This window comes from Aethalodelphis obliquidens, unplaced genomic scaffold (genome assembly GCF_003676395.1).
Source record: "Aethalodelphis obliquidens isolate GAN/ISIS:26980383/991018 unplaced genomic scaffold, ASM367639v1 scaffold53, whole genome shotgun sequence".
NCBI lineage: Eukaryota > Metazoa > Chordata > Mammalia > Artiodactyla > Delphinidae > Aethalodelphis > Aethalodelphis obliquidens.
In genome coordinates this window covers 10,919,342-10,936,741 of record NW_020837997.1, presented here as the reverse complement: position 1 = coordinate 10,936,741, position 17,400 = coordinate 10,919,342, and the positions used below count along the sequence as shown (strand labels likewise).

At 51.9% G+C, this 17,400-nt stretch overlaps 1 protein-coding gene across 1 annotated transcript; it reads left to right on the top strand.

The window, feature by feature from the left end:
• Positions 1-986: 986 nt before the first annotated feature.
• On the top strand, positions 987-4,728 carry FEM1A (fem-1 homolog A). Its single transcript, XM_027085405.1, has one exon. The coding sequence runs from the start codon at positions 1,107-1,109 to the stop codon at positions 3,099-3,101; it is 1,995 nt and encodes a 664-aa protein (XP_026941206.1). The 5' UTR covers positions 987-1,106; the 3' UTR covers positions 3,102-4,728.
• Positions 4,729-17,400: the final 12,672 nt, after the last annotated feature.

The following is a 17,400-nucleotide window of genomic DNA, read 5'->3' as shown; positions in this document are numbered from 1 at the left end:
ACCCCATGCTCAGAAGGGCCCCACGCTTGGTTTAATGCCCTGCTGTCCTTGTTGGGAAGTTCTTCATCACTTTTGGACAAGGAGCTCTACATTTTCCTATTGCACTGGGCCCTGCAAATTACGTAGCCACTTCTGCCTGGGTTCAAATCCCGACCAGGCCATTACTTGCCCTGTGCCCTTGAGCAAGTAACTGAGATTCTCAAAGCCCCCAACCCCAGAGGTTTACTCACAATGATATTGGAGAAGTTCCCCAGCCAAATGACCAAGGGCTGAGGCAAATTAATTTAGATTTTGTATTGAGGATGTTGAGGGTTGAAGGAAGGAAAACTAAATTTTTAATAGGGTATTAATGAGTGAGCAAATAAACATATGAGTGTGTGAATGAATGAACGAATGAATGAGAAGTGAACGAGCGCCGGACACTGAACCTTAGGGCCACCTGTACTCCCTGCTCTCCTAACGTCCCCACCCCGCCCCACTTTCCTGCCTCTCCCGAGCGCCTCCTGCCGGTGAGCGGCTCGGCCTCGCGAAACCCAAATCGGACCACTCGCCTGGCTTCGCCTTTGCTCTCGCTCCTGGTTGGCTCCGAGTCGCTCTCCCTGCCTTTTGCGGAACGTACTCCTTTGGCCTGCGTCTGCGTTTCCGTCGGTTCCGGTACAGTGACAGCCACAGGAGGTACGTAGCCAAACTTTCCCAGGTCCCACAAGCCATCGCGATAGCATTGCATGACGGGAGTGGTAGTCCTCGAGGGAGGAGTTTCCGCCACAATTGGCTGTGATTGGAACTGCCGTTCCCGCCATGCATCGTGATACAACTTCGCCGCCGCTGGCCCTCGGCCTTCTGGGAGTTGTAGTTTTAATACCTTACCGTTCCTTTTCTGTTTCATGGGGTGTGCCGGCTTAGAGAACTACATTTCCCTGCACCCTTCCAGCCTCCAATGGAACCAGGTCGCGGCAGCCATTTTGTTCCGCCCCAGAAGCCCCTAAGATGGCGGCGGGGGAGACGGTGAAGGTTGCCCTGTGTTCCTCCGGGCGCTAGTCCGCTGTCCCCCGCCCCGTCCCCCAGTACCCCGGCGGCTGGCCCATGGCCTGGCGGAGGCCCGGACCATGGACCTCCACACCGCCGTGTACAACGCCGCCCGCGACGGCAAGCTGCAGCTGCTTCAGAAGCTGCTCAGCGGCCGGAGCCGGGAGGAGCTGGAAGAGCTGACGGGCGAGGTGGCCAGCGGGGGGACGCCGCTGCTCATCGCCGCCCGTTACGGCCACTTGGACGTGGTCGAGTACCTGGTGGACCGGTGCGGCGCGAGCGTGGAGGCGGGCGGCTCGGTGCACTTCGATGGCGAGACCATCGAGGGTGCTCCGCCGCTGTGGGCCGCCTCGGCCGCCGGCCACCTGGACGTGGTGCGGAGCCTGCTGCGCCGTGGGGCCTCGGTGAACCGCACCACGCGCACCAACTCGACGCCGCTGCGCGCCGCCTGCTTCGACGGGCACCTGGAGGTGGTGCGCTACTTGGTGGGCGAGCACCAGGCCGACCTGGAGGTGGCCAACCGGCACGGTCACACGTGCCTCATGATCTCCTGTTACAAGGGTCACCGCGAGATCGCCCGCTACCTGCTAGAGCAGGGCGCCCAGGTAAACCGGCGCAGCGCCAAAGGCAACACGGCCCTGCACGACTGCGCCGAGTCCGGCAGCCTGGAGATCCTGCAGCTGCTGCTCGGGTGCAACGCCCGCATGGAACGGGACGGCTACGGCATGACCCCGCTGCTGGCGGCCAGCGTGACGGGCCACACCAACATCGTGGAGTACCTCATCCAGGAGCAGCCCGCTGGGGAGGAAGCGAGGCCAGGGCTGGCCCGAGAAGGCCCCTCCGCCGGCGTGGCGTGCGCGCAGCCCCAGGGCGCCCGCTGCGGCAGCTCCTCCCCAGAGGAATCCCTGAGTGAGGAATCGTTCGAGAGCTGCTGCCCCACCAGCCGGGAAGCCGCCGTGGAAGCCTTGGAGTTGCTGGGAGCCACCTACGTGGATAAGAAGCGAGATCTGCTCGGGGCCCTGAAACACTGGAGACGGGCCATGGAGCTTCGTCACCAGGGGGGCGCGTATCTGCCCAAACCCGAGCCCTCGCAGCTGGTCCTCGCCTATGACTATTCCAGGGAGGTGAACACCGCCGAGGAATTGGAGGCGCTTATCACCGACCCGGATGAGATGCGCATGCAGGCCTTGTTGATCCGAGAGCGCATCCTGGGTCCCTCCCACCCAGACACTTCCTACTATATTCGGTACCGGGGTGCGGTGTACGCCGACTCAGGCAACTTCGAGCGCTGCATCCGCTTGTGGAAGTACGCCCTAGACATGCAGCAGAACAACCTCGAGCCTCTGAGCCCCATGACCGCCAGCAGCTTCCTCTCCTTTGCCGAACTTTTCTCCTACGTGCTCCAGGACCGCTCGGCCAAGGGCAGCTTGGGCACGCCAGTCGGCTTTGCAGACCTCATGGGGGTGCTGTGCAAAGGAGTCCGGGAAGTGGAGCGGGCTCTGCAGCTGCCCAAGGAGCCCGGGGACTCGGCCCAGTTCACCAAGGCCCTGGCCATCATCCTCCACCTGCTCTACCTGCTGGAGAAAGTGGAGTGCACGCCTGACCAGGAGCACCTGAAGCACCAGAAGGTCTACCGGCTGCTCAAGTGCGCCCCCCGCGGCAAGAACGGCTTCACCCCTCTGCACATGGCCGTGGACGCGGAGACCACGAACGTGGGCCGCTACCCGGTGGGCAGGTTCCCCTCCCTCCAGGTGGTCAAGGTGCTGCTCGACTGCGGGGCCGACCCAGACAGCCGGGACTTTGACAACAACACCCCGCTGCACATCGCGGCGCAGAACAACTGCCCGGGGATCATGAACGCCCTGATCGAGGCGGGGGCCCACATGGACGCCACCAACGCCTTCAAGAAGACAGCCTACGAGCTGCTGGACGAGAAGCTGCTAGCCAAGAGCACCATTCAGCCTTTCAACTACGTGACCCTGCAGTGCCTTGCGGCCCGCGCCCTGGACAAGAACAAGATCCCCTACAAGGGCTTCATCCCCGAGGAGCTGGAGGCTTTCATCGAGCTGCACTAACAGGGCCCAGAGGAGAACCTGGGAGGGGCGGGACCTGCATCTGTCCCCGCCCCGCCGGGGAGCACTTCCGGTGGCTGGAATGTGGGAAGGGCTTTCCTGCCTCCACGGCCCCCTCCCCTCCGCAGGGAGAGGGGAAAGGAGTCAGCGAGCTGTCGGTGCTAGAAGCCTTCAGGATCACGCGCTAGGAGAAAGGACTTTCTCGAGGAGCCCGCGCGCGCGCCCATCCTCAACAGGGAGAAGACGCTCAACCTCCCGCACCTTAGTCCTGTCTGCCTGGGTTTCTGAGGGTCTGAGGGTCTCCTGACCCGGAGGCAGAGGGATTGAAGCCATCGCCATCCTCCCCTGCTAGAAACGCAAGAAGAAACGGAGAGTCGGGTCAGGCCTCTGCCCCTTACGTGGCCGGATAGACCCAGCCGCCCAGTGCAGTGTTAGGACTGGGGGTCCCCGGGCGGAGGGGGAGTGGGAGACTCGCCCCCTACAGCACGTTTGCACCAGCTCCCTCCGCCCTGCTGTGGGCCGGGCTCTCTGCGGGGGGCGGCCTGCCCTTTGCGTAGCTTTCGTGGTTTGGTGTTCCGTTTATTTACTAAGCGGGCAGGTTACAGGTGTGGCTCAGGAGTCCTGAGGTTTTGCTGCCATATACTTTTTTTTTTTTTTTTGTAAGATTTTGGTTTGTCGGGCTAAGTTCACTTGACGCAGCGAGGGTTTTGTCGTGCCCGAGATGGCCACGGCCGGCAGGAGTGAGCTTCGTTGTGTGAAGAGTTGACGGAGGGAGGGGCCATCCCGGCCTATCAGTCCCCAAAACGAGGGTGACGGTACCTTTCTGAACACTTCACTCGTTTGCCTTTTACTTGGGCCGCCCGACTTCCCGTTCACCCTAGAAGGAGAAGTAATTTTCCAAACGAGGAGCCGGCCAAACACTGAAGGAGCAGGGCTTGCCGGCCGCTTCCCCCCCAGCAAGAGTTAGCGTGGTTGGTTTGGGCTTTGGTTTTCACAATTTCCAAGTTAAAACTGCAGGTCACTTCTGCCTCACAAATCACACCGGAGGGCACAGGTGTGTGGCGAGCAACCCAAGTGGCTGTAGCCATTTTTTAGCTGCTTGGGGAACTGGATCCAGGTGACCCTGAGACAATGCCAAGTACACCGTTAAGCCACTAAGTCAGCTAGATGAGACGCTGGATGCTGGGAGTGGGTTGCCAACTAAGGTGGTACAAAGTCTTGGTCTGCCATCCTTCGGGGCATCCAGCGCCCCTGCCAGAGAACCCGCCCCAGCGAGATTCCCTCGGGGGCATCCTCCGTCCGCCTCGGCTGCCAGCAGGAGAGTGATCTTGGCATGTTGGGAGAGCAGAAGAGGACGGGAGCAGCTGCCCGCCGACTCAGGAGAGAGGTCGTTCCCACCCCGCGCCTCTCCCGCAGCCTTGTCGAGAGGCAGCTACACGGAAGCCTCCAGAAGCCACATCGGGTCCCTGGATGTCCCGCCCCACCGAGGGACCTAGGTCTCGTTTGGATTTGCAGTGTTAGTTAGGACATTCTTTCTTTACAAGGAAAGACCAGGTTTCGCCTTCCGTCAAGGTGGGAAATGCTGTCACTGTCCCTCCCAAAGGCCGGAATAAAGAAACGAGGCAGTGTCCATTGCGAGTCTCTTACTGATGTTGTTAAAAGGATGACACAGGGAGAGGGCCGCCTGGCAGTCCCGCACGGGCTAGATGGGGGAGAAGGCAGGGAGAGGGTGCCACCAGGTGTAGAAGGTCCACGTAAAGGCTAATGGCTCCCACCCGAGTTTCGGTTTGTGTCCTGGGGCTTTGTCAGAGTGCATTAGGAAGATGTATTACTGCAGGGAAAAAAAAAAAACCCACTGACTTAGTCAAAAGCCCTGCTTTTCAGGAGGGTTGCCACAGAAAAGAGGGCTTGACCTTCAGGAAAGGCGAGGAAGGGCTCAGGAAACAGGAAGGCCCCTAGCTCAGCCCTGCTTCGCAGAGACCCCCAATGGAGCCCATGGACCCTCTGGCCCAGGAGGTCTGTGCATGAAGTTGATGTGCCCCTACCCCTCCCTTTGTCCTGCCGTCTCGCTGGTTAAATTGTTTTTCTCCCACATTCACAGTGTCAACCCTCCCCAACAGCAGTGCCCTGGTGGTGGGTCATTGAGTGTTTCCTGAGGGCCCACTGTGTGCCAGGCAGGGTTCGAGCCCCCTTGGAGGCGGGGGGAGGATTGAGCCAGCTATACCTGAGGGCAGTCATCTCCCCTGCGTCCTTAGCTCCTGGGACAGTGGGGAGACCATGCTGTGGTCTCTCCGACTCCTGGTTTCACTGGGCCCCAACCACACTTACCAGCTAACACCCACTCAGCTATGGTGTGAATATATGGTTGTTGCCCTGAAAGAGTGGATTTTGAGTCAGCAGATGCTCTCAGGAAACATGTAGACCAGCAGCATTTATTGAGCCCTGACTGGATGGCAGGCACCATTCTGTGTGCTTGGGTGGGCTGCCAACAGCAGCCCTGGGAAATAAGTACCATTATTCCTATCTTGCAAATGGGGGAAACTGAGGCTATTAAGAGATTGTATTTGTCGGGAGTCGCCAAAGAGGGAAACCGATCTGGGCCACGTGCTTTCTTTGAAGGCTCACGCCTGAGAATTGTGACTTTTGCCTGAGACTCTCCAGAGAAAGCCATCTTAAAGCTCAGGCAGGTTTCCAGTGAGGACTGATGCAGCAGCTCAGAGTTTAGGAATGATCTGCTTCCTCCTGGGTCCCGCCGTGGCAGCCGGCAGAATGGCATACGCCAGCCACAGTCCTGATGGTCACTGGAATTGGACCAATCGTAGTAGCCCAGGAATGGGTCGTGCTGGCTGACTCAGCCTGGGTCAGTGATTACCTGCACATTACCAGTGACAAGACAAGCTCAGAGAGGCCAGTTGCCTGCCCAAGGCCACACAGCCAGGATGGTGACCCACCTTGCTGATAGGTGAGCAGACCAGGGCTCAGAGGGAGTGGCGTTTGCCCGAGCTCACCGGGGTCAAGGCTGAGACCCAAGATTGAGGGTGTCAAAGTGTGCAGCCCACCCCACAAGTGGGAGCCACTGCCCCTACTCACTGTCACTCCCTACCCCACTTCCTGCCTCTGCAGAACTGAAATCAGGGCCTGAAGTTCTTTCTACTCATTGGCTTGTCTACTTGGTTTTTGCCTTTCTCAGACCTTCTGGAGCCCTGGGAGGGTCTGTGTTGGTCCCCACTGAGTGACCCATGTGGTGAGTGAATGAATGAATGCCTCTTGCCTCTGGGGCTTTCAGTCCCCCCCTAACCACTTGGGAGCAGCCCCGATGGCTTTGCCATGCACAGAGCCTGTCGCCCCCGTGGGATTCCAGGACTGTTATCTGAGCAGTGTTTACAGTGAGCAGAGCGTCCCGGCCTGAGGTTAAAGATAGCACTGCTCAGGGGCTCACATCACAGGCCCAAAAGCTGAGATGACCAGCTCCTGGGAAGGTGGCACTTGGCTGGCACTGCAGGGCACTAACTCTGTGTCCCTGGAGAAAGGGTGAGGGTGTGGATTCCTTCAGGAAATTCAGTTAGGACTGGACAAAGGGTGATTCCACCCAGTGGTTGCCACAACATGTGTTAGGCAAGACCCAGACCAGACGCAGGCAGCACCACCCCTCCTGCAAGGCGGGGGAGAAGTGCTCCCTCCCCTGACCCCAGCACCTGTGTTTCTAGTAGGTTGCAAAAGAGACAGTGACCCTCAACACCGGACGGGACATTTGAAATCCCCCAGTGCAACCCTCTCCCCCTGACCTGAATCCTGATGTCTTCTATTAAAAGCCCATCAATGAAAGGTCTCCATCGGATGTCACCTCCTCCGTGAAGCCCTCCCAGATCATCATTAAAAACGCAGCCCCAGACAGCCTCCACCACATCCTCCTGGGTACTTCCTTCTTAATCCTTAAAATCTTAACACCTGTCATCATCTTCTTTTAAAAAAAAAAAATTCTATTTTATTTTATTTATTTCTTGACCACGCCACGCAGCACGCAGGATCTTAGTTCCCCGACCAGGGATCGAACCTGCACGCCCTGTATTGGAAGCGTGAAGTCTTAACCACTGGACTGCCGAGGAAGTCCTCATCATCTTTTTCTTTGTTTCCTTCCTTGTTTTTTCATCATGTCCCTTCCTTAGAATGTCAACTACTCAAGCTCATTCCATACTGTGTCCCCAGCACCTAGAGGAGGGCCTGATTCACAGTAGTTCATTAAGCATTTGTTGAATGAATAAATGAACTCACGTGACTTGTTCCAAGAAGAGCAAGGAACCCTGTGTGGCTGGATCAGAGTGAGTGAGGGGAGTGCAGGAGGAGCTGGTGGACACAGGCAGATGGTGCAGGGCCTTTAGGCCCTAAAGAGCAATTTGAGTTTTACCCTCAGGGCTATGGGCAGCAATGGCAGAGTTTCACACCAAGGAGAGACATGGCCTGGTTTAAGCCTTGAGATCACTGGCTACCGCTGGAGGAACGGATTAGAGAGAGGTCGTGGGATGGACAGAAGTGAACAGATTTCAGATCCATTTTGGAGAAAGGCTGGCAAGACTTGATGAATTGGTTTGGGGAAGGCGAGAAGTCTAAGATGACTCCTAGGTTTTTTGGCCACAGCCAGTAAGTAGATGGATGGTGGGGCTGTTTAACGGGCTGTGGAGAAATGGAGCAGAGTTCCTGACTCGGGGTGACTCTAGGGCCCAGTGGGAACCCTACTGTAGCTGCCTCATTCACCACTGTATAGCTGGTACTTAGGAAAATGCCTGGCACATAGTAGGAGCTCAATCAGTATGTGTTGACTAATAGAAGGCTTTCAGTCCCAGGGAAGGTAGGCCTTTGAGTTGCTGAAGTAGCTTAACATTGACTTCTAAGAGCCTTAAACTCAGCCACCACTCAGGGCAGGCAGGTAACACAGGTGAGTGAGCTGGCAGGTAGGCAGCTGTGACCCAGCTTCAGTCGAAGAAGTCACAAACAAAACTAGAAAGTACTTTGGATGGAGCATACAACCCAACATATGAAAAATGTGTGCCGTGCAGCTAAAGCAGTGCTTAGAGGACAAAGCTTTAAATGCTTGCACTAGAAGACAAGAAAAACGAAATCCGCAAACTATGGCCCATGGGCCAAGTCCAGCCACACTCCTGTGCTTACACCTTCCCTGTGGCTGCTTTCATGCTGCAATGGCAGAATTGCATTGCAACAGAGACCATCTGGCCCCCAAAGCCTAAAATATTTACTGTTTAGCCCTTTACAGCAAAAGCATGCCAATGCCTGATCTAAAGTTTCACCTTAGGAAGCTAGAAAAATCAGCACAAATTAAGCCCAAAGAATAAAGAGTGGAAATCAATAAAATAGAAATGGGCAAGCAATAGAGAAAAACCAATGAAACCAAAAGCTGGTTCTTTAAAAAGTTTAATAGAATTGAATGAAACACATGTGCTGGTGGAGATGAGGTGGGGCTCCAGATTCTGCCCCGGGGTCACCACCTTGCAATCAATCCTCCGATTTAGTCCAGTTTCCTCACTCAGAATGAACATGCTCATTGGACAGTGTGGCGTGGTGCTTTAGGACACAGGCCACATGACCTTGGGAATGTCACTTCCCCTCTCTGAGCCTCAGTTTCCTCTCTGTAAAATGGTGTTGATGGTAGCAGCTTCCTACCAGCACTGTATGAAGAATTCAATGAGTTCACCCCTGAAAACATCCTGGCACACAGTAAGTGTTCAGTGTAGCTGTCATAGTTATAGGCACCTACTGCCTGCACACTCATTTATACATATGATACACAGATGAGCCTTTTAAAACATATTTATTTATTTATTATTTATTTATTTTGGCTGTACTGGGTCTTAGTTGTGGCATGCAGGATCTAGTTCCCCAACCAGGGCCCCCTGCATTGGGAGTGCAGTCTTACCCACTGGACCACCAGGGAAGTCCCATACACAGATGAACTTTAAAAAAATTTAAGTAGTTATGTATTTATTTGAATGTGTCTTGAGGAACAAAGCGTCTCTAGGCCCCCTGCTCCCAACATGTGAGTTCACAGATGTTAATCCTGAAAATGACCCAAGTTTAAAAATAAAGACGAGTTCGTATTTTTTACAATCTTTTTCTGAGATAAAATTGATCATTTTAAAGCGTACATAGTGGCTTCAGTATAATCTCAAGGTTTTGCAACCCTCACCAGTATCTAATTCCAGGGCGGGGGGTGGGGAAGAGCTGTTTTTTAAACCTCTTTAAAGAAAAATATTAAAGAACTCAAGGAGGGACTTCCTTCCCTGGTGGTCCAGTGGGTAAGACTCCATGCTCCCAATGCAAGGGGCCCGGGTTTGATCCCTGGTCAGGGAACTAGATCCTGCATGCCGCAACTAAGAGCTAGTGCAGCCAAAATAAATACATACATAAATATTTTAAAAATAAAGGACTCAATGAATAGGAAAGAAATTAAGTAAACAAGAGGGCAGATGGCCAGCAAAGATGCTGAGGACAGTTAGACAGGTAAGCAAAGTTTGGGAATCCTCAGGAGGCTGCCAGAGAGCATGATGGCCCCAAATGACAGAAGGGGACTCTAAGACCCAGCAAGGGGTGGGAATGGGCATAGCACCTGGTGAGGGGTCTGAGGGACCCCGGGGAGCCTCAGGGAAAATAAGAGATTGGGCCAGGCCCCTCTGAGAGGTCAGGCAGTTCCTTTTCTTGGGAAGGGAACAATTTTTTTAAAAACTTCCTTTGGAAATTGGAAACCCTGGGCGCCTCCCAGGGCTATAAAAAGGCGGTGTCCACTGACCAGGTTAAAAATAAAGATCCCCACCCAGGGGCATTTGGGGTTGGGAGGAGACACTGTGTAGGCCAGGCAGGGGTAGGACTTGCTGTGTGACCTAAGGCAGTTGTCTGCCCTCTCTGGGCTCTGGTTCCCAACAGCATTCGACTGAAGGATTTCTAAACACCCAGTTAATGGGCATATTTATACGGCTGCGGTTGTTGTTATTTACGGAGGTTGTAATCAGAGAGAGAGGCCTTTGGCATGGCCTGGAACTTGGCACTCTCTGGGGGTCCTGCCCCTCTGGGCTCTCTTAGGAGGAAGGCCGTCGCCAGCCCGGGGTGGGGGGTGGGGTGGTGGTGGAGAAGGAGAGGCAGGAACTGTTGTCCGACGGCGCCCCCTGGTGGCCCCAAATGCTCATCGCAGTATCTTCTGGGTCCCCACGAATAAAGGAAGCATCCTGTTCTCGGGGAGGTGGGGGGACAGGTCTTGCACGAGGGTGGGATCACACTGGCTCCTCCCACCCCTTGGGCTGTGTCTCCCCCCTCCCCACCTGGACTACCCTTTCTCCCTGGAGTGATGCCTTCCAGGAAGCCTCCCACAGCCGCTCTCGCCTCCCCCTACCATCCCCCATCACACCCCGGACCACCTCGGTTGTAACCGCCTAGTCTAATGTCTCCCCCACGGATCTGTGAGCCCCAAGAGGGTAGGAACAGGGTCTGCTTTAATCAACAGTATGTCCCCTGATTTGAAACCGTCCCTGGCATACAGTAGGTGTCAATACACACTGTTCAGTAAATGAATGAGTGGATGGCAGAATGAATGAATGGAACCATTCACCCACAGGCAAGAAGGGAACATGGAATCAAGAGGTTGTTTTGCACAGCAAAGGAAACCAAAACAAAACGAAAAGACGACCTACGTAGGGACTGCAAGAAAATATTTGCAAACCATGCGACTGACAAGGGCTTAATTTCCAAAATATACAAACAGCTCATACAACTCAATAACAAAAAAACAAAGAGCCCAAGTGAAAAATGGGCAGAAGACCTAAATAAACATTTTTCCAAAGAACACATACAGATGGACAATAGGCACATGAAAAGATGCTCAACGTCACTAATTATTAGAGAAATGCAAATCAAAACTACAAGGTATCACCCCACACTGTTCAGAATGGCCATCATTAAAAAGTCTACAGATAACAAATGCTGGAGAGGGTGTGGAGAAAAGGGAACTCTCCTACACTGTTGGTGGGAGTATAAATCGGTGCAGCTACTGTAGACGAGTGTATGGAGGTTCCTTAAAAAAACTAAAAACAGGGCTTCCGTGGTGGCGCAGTGGTTAAGAATCCGCCTGCCAATGCAGGGCACACATGTTCAAGCCCTGGTCCAGGAAGATCCCACATGCTGCGGAGCAACTAAGCCTGTGCACCACAACTACTGAGCCTGCGCTCTAGAGCCTCCGAGCCACAACTACTGAGCCCATGTGCCACAACTAAGGAAGCCTGCACACCTAGAGACCGTGCTGTGCAACAAGAGAAGCCAGCACAATGAGAAGCCCTCACACCGCAATGAAGAGTAGACCCTGCTCGCCGCAACTAGAGAAAACCCACACACAGCAATGAAGACCCAACGCACCCAAAAATAAATAAATTAATTAATTAATTAATTTAAAAAACTAAAAACAGAACTACCATATGATCCTGCAATCCCACTCCTGGGCATATATACGGAGAAAACTCAAATTCAAAAAGATACATGCACCCCAATGTTTATAGCAGCACTATTTACAATTGTCAAGACATGGAAGCAACCCGAGTATCCATCAACAGATGAATGGATAAAGATGTCATATATAAATAAATAAATAATAATAAATATATAATAATAAATATATAAATGTATGCACACAATGGAATATTACTCAGCCATGAAAAAGAATGAAATAGTGCCATTTGCAGCAACATGGTTGGACCTAGAGATTGTCATACTGAGTGAAGTCAAACAGAGAAAGACAAATATCATATGATACCGCTTATATGTGGAATCTAAAAAAATGATACAAATGAACTTATTTACAAAACAGAAACAGACTCACAGACATAGAAAACAAATTTATGATTACCAAAGGGGAAAGGGAGTGGGGGAGGGATAAATTAGGAGTTTGGGATTAGCAGATATAAAATAGATAACCAACAAGGACCTACTGTATAGCACAGGGAACTAGATTCAATATTCTGTAATAAACCATAATGGAAAAGAATGTGAAATATATATATATATACATACGTATATATAACTGAATCACTTTGCTGTACACCAGAAAATAACACACTGTAAAGCAACCATACTCCAATAAAAATAAATAATTTAAAAAAGAGGTTGTTTTAAAGATAAAAACAGACTTATGCGATAATTCAGATTCAGGCAGACCTCAGAGATACAGTGGGTTCAGGTCCAGTCCATGGCAATAAAGTGAATATCGGAATAAAGTGAGTGACATGAATTTTGGGGTTTCCCAGTGCATATAAATTATGTTTACGCTACACTGTAGTCTAAGTGTACCACAGCATTATGTCTTTTAAAAATGAACATACCTGGGCTTCCCTGGTGGCGCAGTGGTTGAGAGTCCGCTTGCGGAGGTAGGGGACAGGAGTTCGTGCCCCAGTCCGGGAGGATTCCACATGCTGCGGAGCGGCTGGGCCCGTGAGCCATGGCCGCTGAGCCTGCGCGTCCGGAGCCTGTGCTACGCAACGGGAGAGGCCACAACAGTGAGAGGCCCGCGTACCGCAAAAAAAAAAACAACAAAAAAAACAAATTACGTTCTTGCTAAAAAATGCTAATCATTGCGCCTTCAGCGAGTCGTAATCTTTTTGCTGGTGGAGGGTCTGGCCTCTATGGCTGCTGACTGATCAGGGTGATGGCTGCTGACGGCTGGGGTGGCTGCCGCGATTTCTTAAAATAAGACAACAGTGAACTTTGCTGCATCAATTGACTCTTCCTTTTTTTTGCGGTACGCGGGCCTCTCACTGCTGTGGCCTCTCCCGCTGCGGAGCGCAGGCTCCGGACGCGCAGGCTCAGCGGCCATGGCTCACGGGCCCAGCCGCTCCGCGGCATGTGGGATCTTCCCGGACCGGGGCACGAACCCGCGTCCCCTGCGTCGGCAGGCGGACTCCCAACCACTGCGCCACCAGGGAAGCCCCTGACCCTTCCTTTTATGAACCATTTCTCTGTAGCGTGCTGTGCTATTTGATAGCATTTTACCTGCAGCAGAACTTCTTTCAAAACTGAAGTCAATCCCCTCAAACCCTGCGGCTGCTTTATCAACTAAGTTTCTGTCATATCCTAAATCCTTTGTTGTCATTGCAACAATCGTCACAGCGTCTTCACCAGGGGTAGCTTCCATCTCCAGAAACCACTCTCTTTGCTCATCCATAAGAAGCAACTCCTCACCTGTGAAAGTTTTATCCTGAGATTTCAGCAGTTGTCCCATCTTCAGAATCCACTTCTAATTCTAGTTCTCTTGCTGTTTCCACAGCATCTGCAGTGACTTCCTCCACTGAAGTTTTGAACCCCTCAAAGTCATCCATGAGGGTTGGCACCAACTTCTCCCAAATTCCTGTTGATGTTGATACTCTAACCTCTTCCCATGAATCACGAATGGTCTTCATGGCATCTAGAATGCTCAGTCCTTTCCAGAAGGTTTTCAGTTGATTTTGCCCAGATCCATCAGAGGAATCACCGTTCATGGCAGCTGTAGCCTTTCGAAATGTACTTCTTCTTTTTTTTTTTTTTTCCTTTTGTTTTGTCTGCACTGCCCGTCTTGTGGGATCTTAGTTTCCTGACCAGGGATCAAACCCGCGGGCAATGAAAGTGCGGAGTCCTAACCACTGGACTTCAGGGAATTCCCAAAAATGAATTTCTTAAAGAATAAGACATGAAAGTGTTCATGACCCCTTGCTCCATGGGCTGCAGCATAGATGTTGTTTCCTTACCGAATCCAAGCTTGTGCTGCGTGCTGTACGACAGGCAAATAAATGAAGAGATGAGGTGTTGGGGAAGGGAATAGCGCTCTTACTCGGAAAGCCAGCAGACGGAGAAGATGGTGGACTAGTGTCCCAAAGAACCACCTTCCCCGAGTTAGAATTCCGGGTTCTTTTATACTAGAAGGGGCGGGGGTAAAGTTCTGGTTCTGGGTTGTGTTAATTTCTTCCTGCCTGCAGCCGCTCACAGGTGGACCTGGTCAGGAGGTTTCCTGCGATCTGAACTAAGGTGTTTTAAATGAACGCTCCTGGGAGACCGGCTTCCCAGAGATGGGCCATTATGTATAATTTAAGGCTTACAGGCAACATCCCTTTAGTGATTAACTTGTAATAGAGTGCAAAGTTTCTTCCCTATATTGAGTTAGCAAGCATGAAAACAACAAGAATCTCATTGTCCGTCAGCGTCAGAGCTCTTGGGTGACCAGGTGTCTTGTCGATGAGCAGTTATATTTTGAAAGGAACCCTTTTCTCTGAGATGTAGCGTAACCAAAAGTGGGGTCTGGCTGCTTGCAGCTCAAAAGCCAATAAAGAGGCACGTTCGGTGGAAAGGAAAGTGTGCTTTATTTCGGATACTGGCAACCACGGTGCGGGGGTGGGTGGGGGCAACTGTCCAAAGGCTGACTCGCCCCCCACCGACAATCAGTGGGCAAGAGCTTTTATAGATGGAGGGAGGGGGCTAGATGCAGAAACAGCACAGGCAGCTCTGACAGGCATCTTGAAACTGATCATGCGGTGGTCTGATCAGTATCATTTTGATTATTTTAAGTACAGTTAATCTTTAGTTCCAGGGTCGGTTTTTTCCCATTTCCTTGAGGCTAATTCTTGGAACTGTGGCAGCTTATGTCATGGCCACAGTCTGGTCATCATGTAGTTAACTTCTTCCACCTGGTGGGAGTTTCAGTCTCTACAAGACAGCTCACGGGATAGGGCTCAAAATATTATCTACAGCCCTTGAGAAGGAACTAAAAGTCCTTAACTATGCTTAATGACTATTATTAGTTAGTCTTGTTGGACTGTTTTCCTTTGTTTCTGCATCTTCTCACTTCTCTGAATAAGCTTATTCTTTGGCTAAAGTTTTTCCACAGACAAAGGCAGGCTGAGGACATGGCGGGGAGTGGGGGTGGGGGGAGGGACCACAGGGTCCTGCTGCATTTCATGGCTTTGTTGTTCTATTTACAGAGCACAGGTAGAGTAGATTGGGCATAATTCTAAAGGGCCCTAGGATTTGGGGAATGGTAAATGAGCACTGGCTTCAACTGAAAGTCACCAGCTGCATTAGCCCCTAACAAGAGAGCCAGCCTGACCTTTGAAGCTTGGAAGCCAGGCATTGACTTCTCCTGTCTAGCTATGGAAGTCCTAGATGACATCTTCTTCCAATAATAGAAGGCTGTTTTATCCACACTGAACATCTGCTTAGTGTAGCCACCTTCCTGAATGGTCTTAACTAGATCTCCTGGAGAACTTGCTGCAGCTTCTACACCAGCACTTGCTGCTTCCCCTTGCACTTTGATGTCATGGAAACGGCTTCTTTCCTTAAACCTCATGAACACAGCTCGGCTGGCCTCACACTTTTCTTCTGCAGCTTCCTCACCTCTCTCAGCCTTCAAAGGACTGAAGAGAGTTAGGGCCTTGCGCTGGATGAGGCTTTGACTTAACGGAATGTTCTGGCTGGTTTGATCTTCTATCCAGACCACGAAAACTTCTACCCTATCAGCAGGGAGGCTCTTTCACTCTGTTATCGTTCACGTGTTCACTGGAGTAGCACTTTTAATTTCCTTCAGGAACGTTTCCTTTACATTCACGGCTTGGCTAATTATTTGTAGCAAGAGGCCCAGCTGTTGGCCTGTCTCAGCTTTCGACATGCCTTCCTCACTAAGATTAATCATTTCTAGCTCTTTTAAAAAATTTATTTTGGGTCTTCATTGCTGCCCGCGAGCTTTCTCTAGCTGCGGCGAGCGGGGGCTACTCTTCACTGCGGTGCGCGGGCCCTAGGCACGCGGGCTTCAGTAGTTGTGGCAAGCGAGCTCAGTAGTTGTGGCGCATGGGCTTAGCTGCTCTACAGCATGTGGGATCTTCCCGGACCAGGGATCGAACCCATGTCCCCTGCATTGGCAGGCAGATTCTTAACCACTGCGCTACCAGGGAAGTCCCTCATTTCTAGCTTTTGATTTAAAGAAACGTGTGATTCTTCCTTTCACTGGAATACCTAGAGGCCATTGTAGGGTTACTAACTGATCTAATTTCAGTATGGTTGTGTTTCAGGGGATAAGGAGGCCCAAGGAGATGGGGAGAGATGGGGGAACACCCAGTGGGTGGGGCGGTCAGAACACACCACATTTATCAATTAAGTTCACCATCTTACATGGTGCCCCAAAACAATTACAATAGTAATGTCAAAGAACACTGATCACAGATCATCGTAGCAAATATATTCACAATGACAATGTTTGAAATTTTGCAAGGATTACCAAAATGTGACACAGAGATACGAAGGCAGCAAATGCTGTTGGAAAAATGGCGCCGATAGACTTGCTTGACACAGAGTTGCCACAGACCTTCAATATGGAAAAAATGCAATATCTGCAGAGGGCAATAAAGTGACACACAATACAACAAGGTATGCCTGTTCATTTATTGAGCGCCTACTGTGTGCCAGTCCCAAGATCCAGCAGTGAAGTCAGACAAAATTCGTGTCCTCGCAAAGAAGGCCAATAACAAAGTGTGCAATGAATAAGTGACTTATATTTGTCCAAAAGTGCTAAGTGTTATGAAACAATAGAGCAGGACTTCCCTGGTGGCGCAGTGGATAAGACTCCGCGGTCCCAATGCAGGGGGCCTGGGTTCGATCCCTGGTCAAGGAACTAGATCCTACATGCATGCCACAACTAAGAGTTTGCATGCTGCAACTAAGGAGCCCACCTGCCACAACAAAGGAACCCACGTGTCCCAATTAAGACTCAGAACAACCAACCAACGAAACAAAGAAATAAATGAATCTTAAAAAAAATAAAGCAGAGTCAGGGGGATTGCTGGGTGCTACTGTAAATGAATTTTAAATGGGGGCTCAAAGAAGCCTCCCTTGAGAGAATAACATTTGAGCAAAGATCTGGAGGAAGTGAGAGAGGGAGCTATGGAGGAATCTGGAGGAAAGACACCATGCAGCGGGCACAGCACGTGCAAAGGCCCTGAGGCAGAACCATGCCTGGAGTGTTGGAAGAACAGCGAGGAGGCCCATGTGTCTGGAGCAGAGTGAGCGAGGGAGGAGGTGAGGGCAGGGAGGGGACGGGGCAGGTCGTGCAGGGCCTTGTGGGCCACAGGGATGACTTGGGCTTTTACCGCAAAAGAGGTGGAAGTGGGCTTCCCTGGTGGCGCAGTGGTTGAGATTCCGCCTGCCGATGCAGGGGACACGTGTTTGTGCCCCGGTCCGGGAGGATTCCACATGCCACGGAGCGGCTGGGCCCGTGAGCCATGGCCGCTGAGCCTGC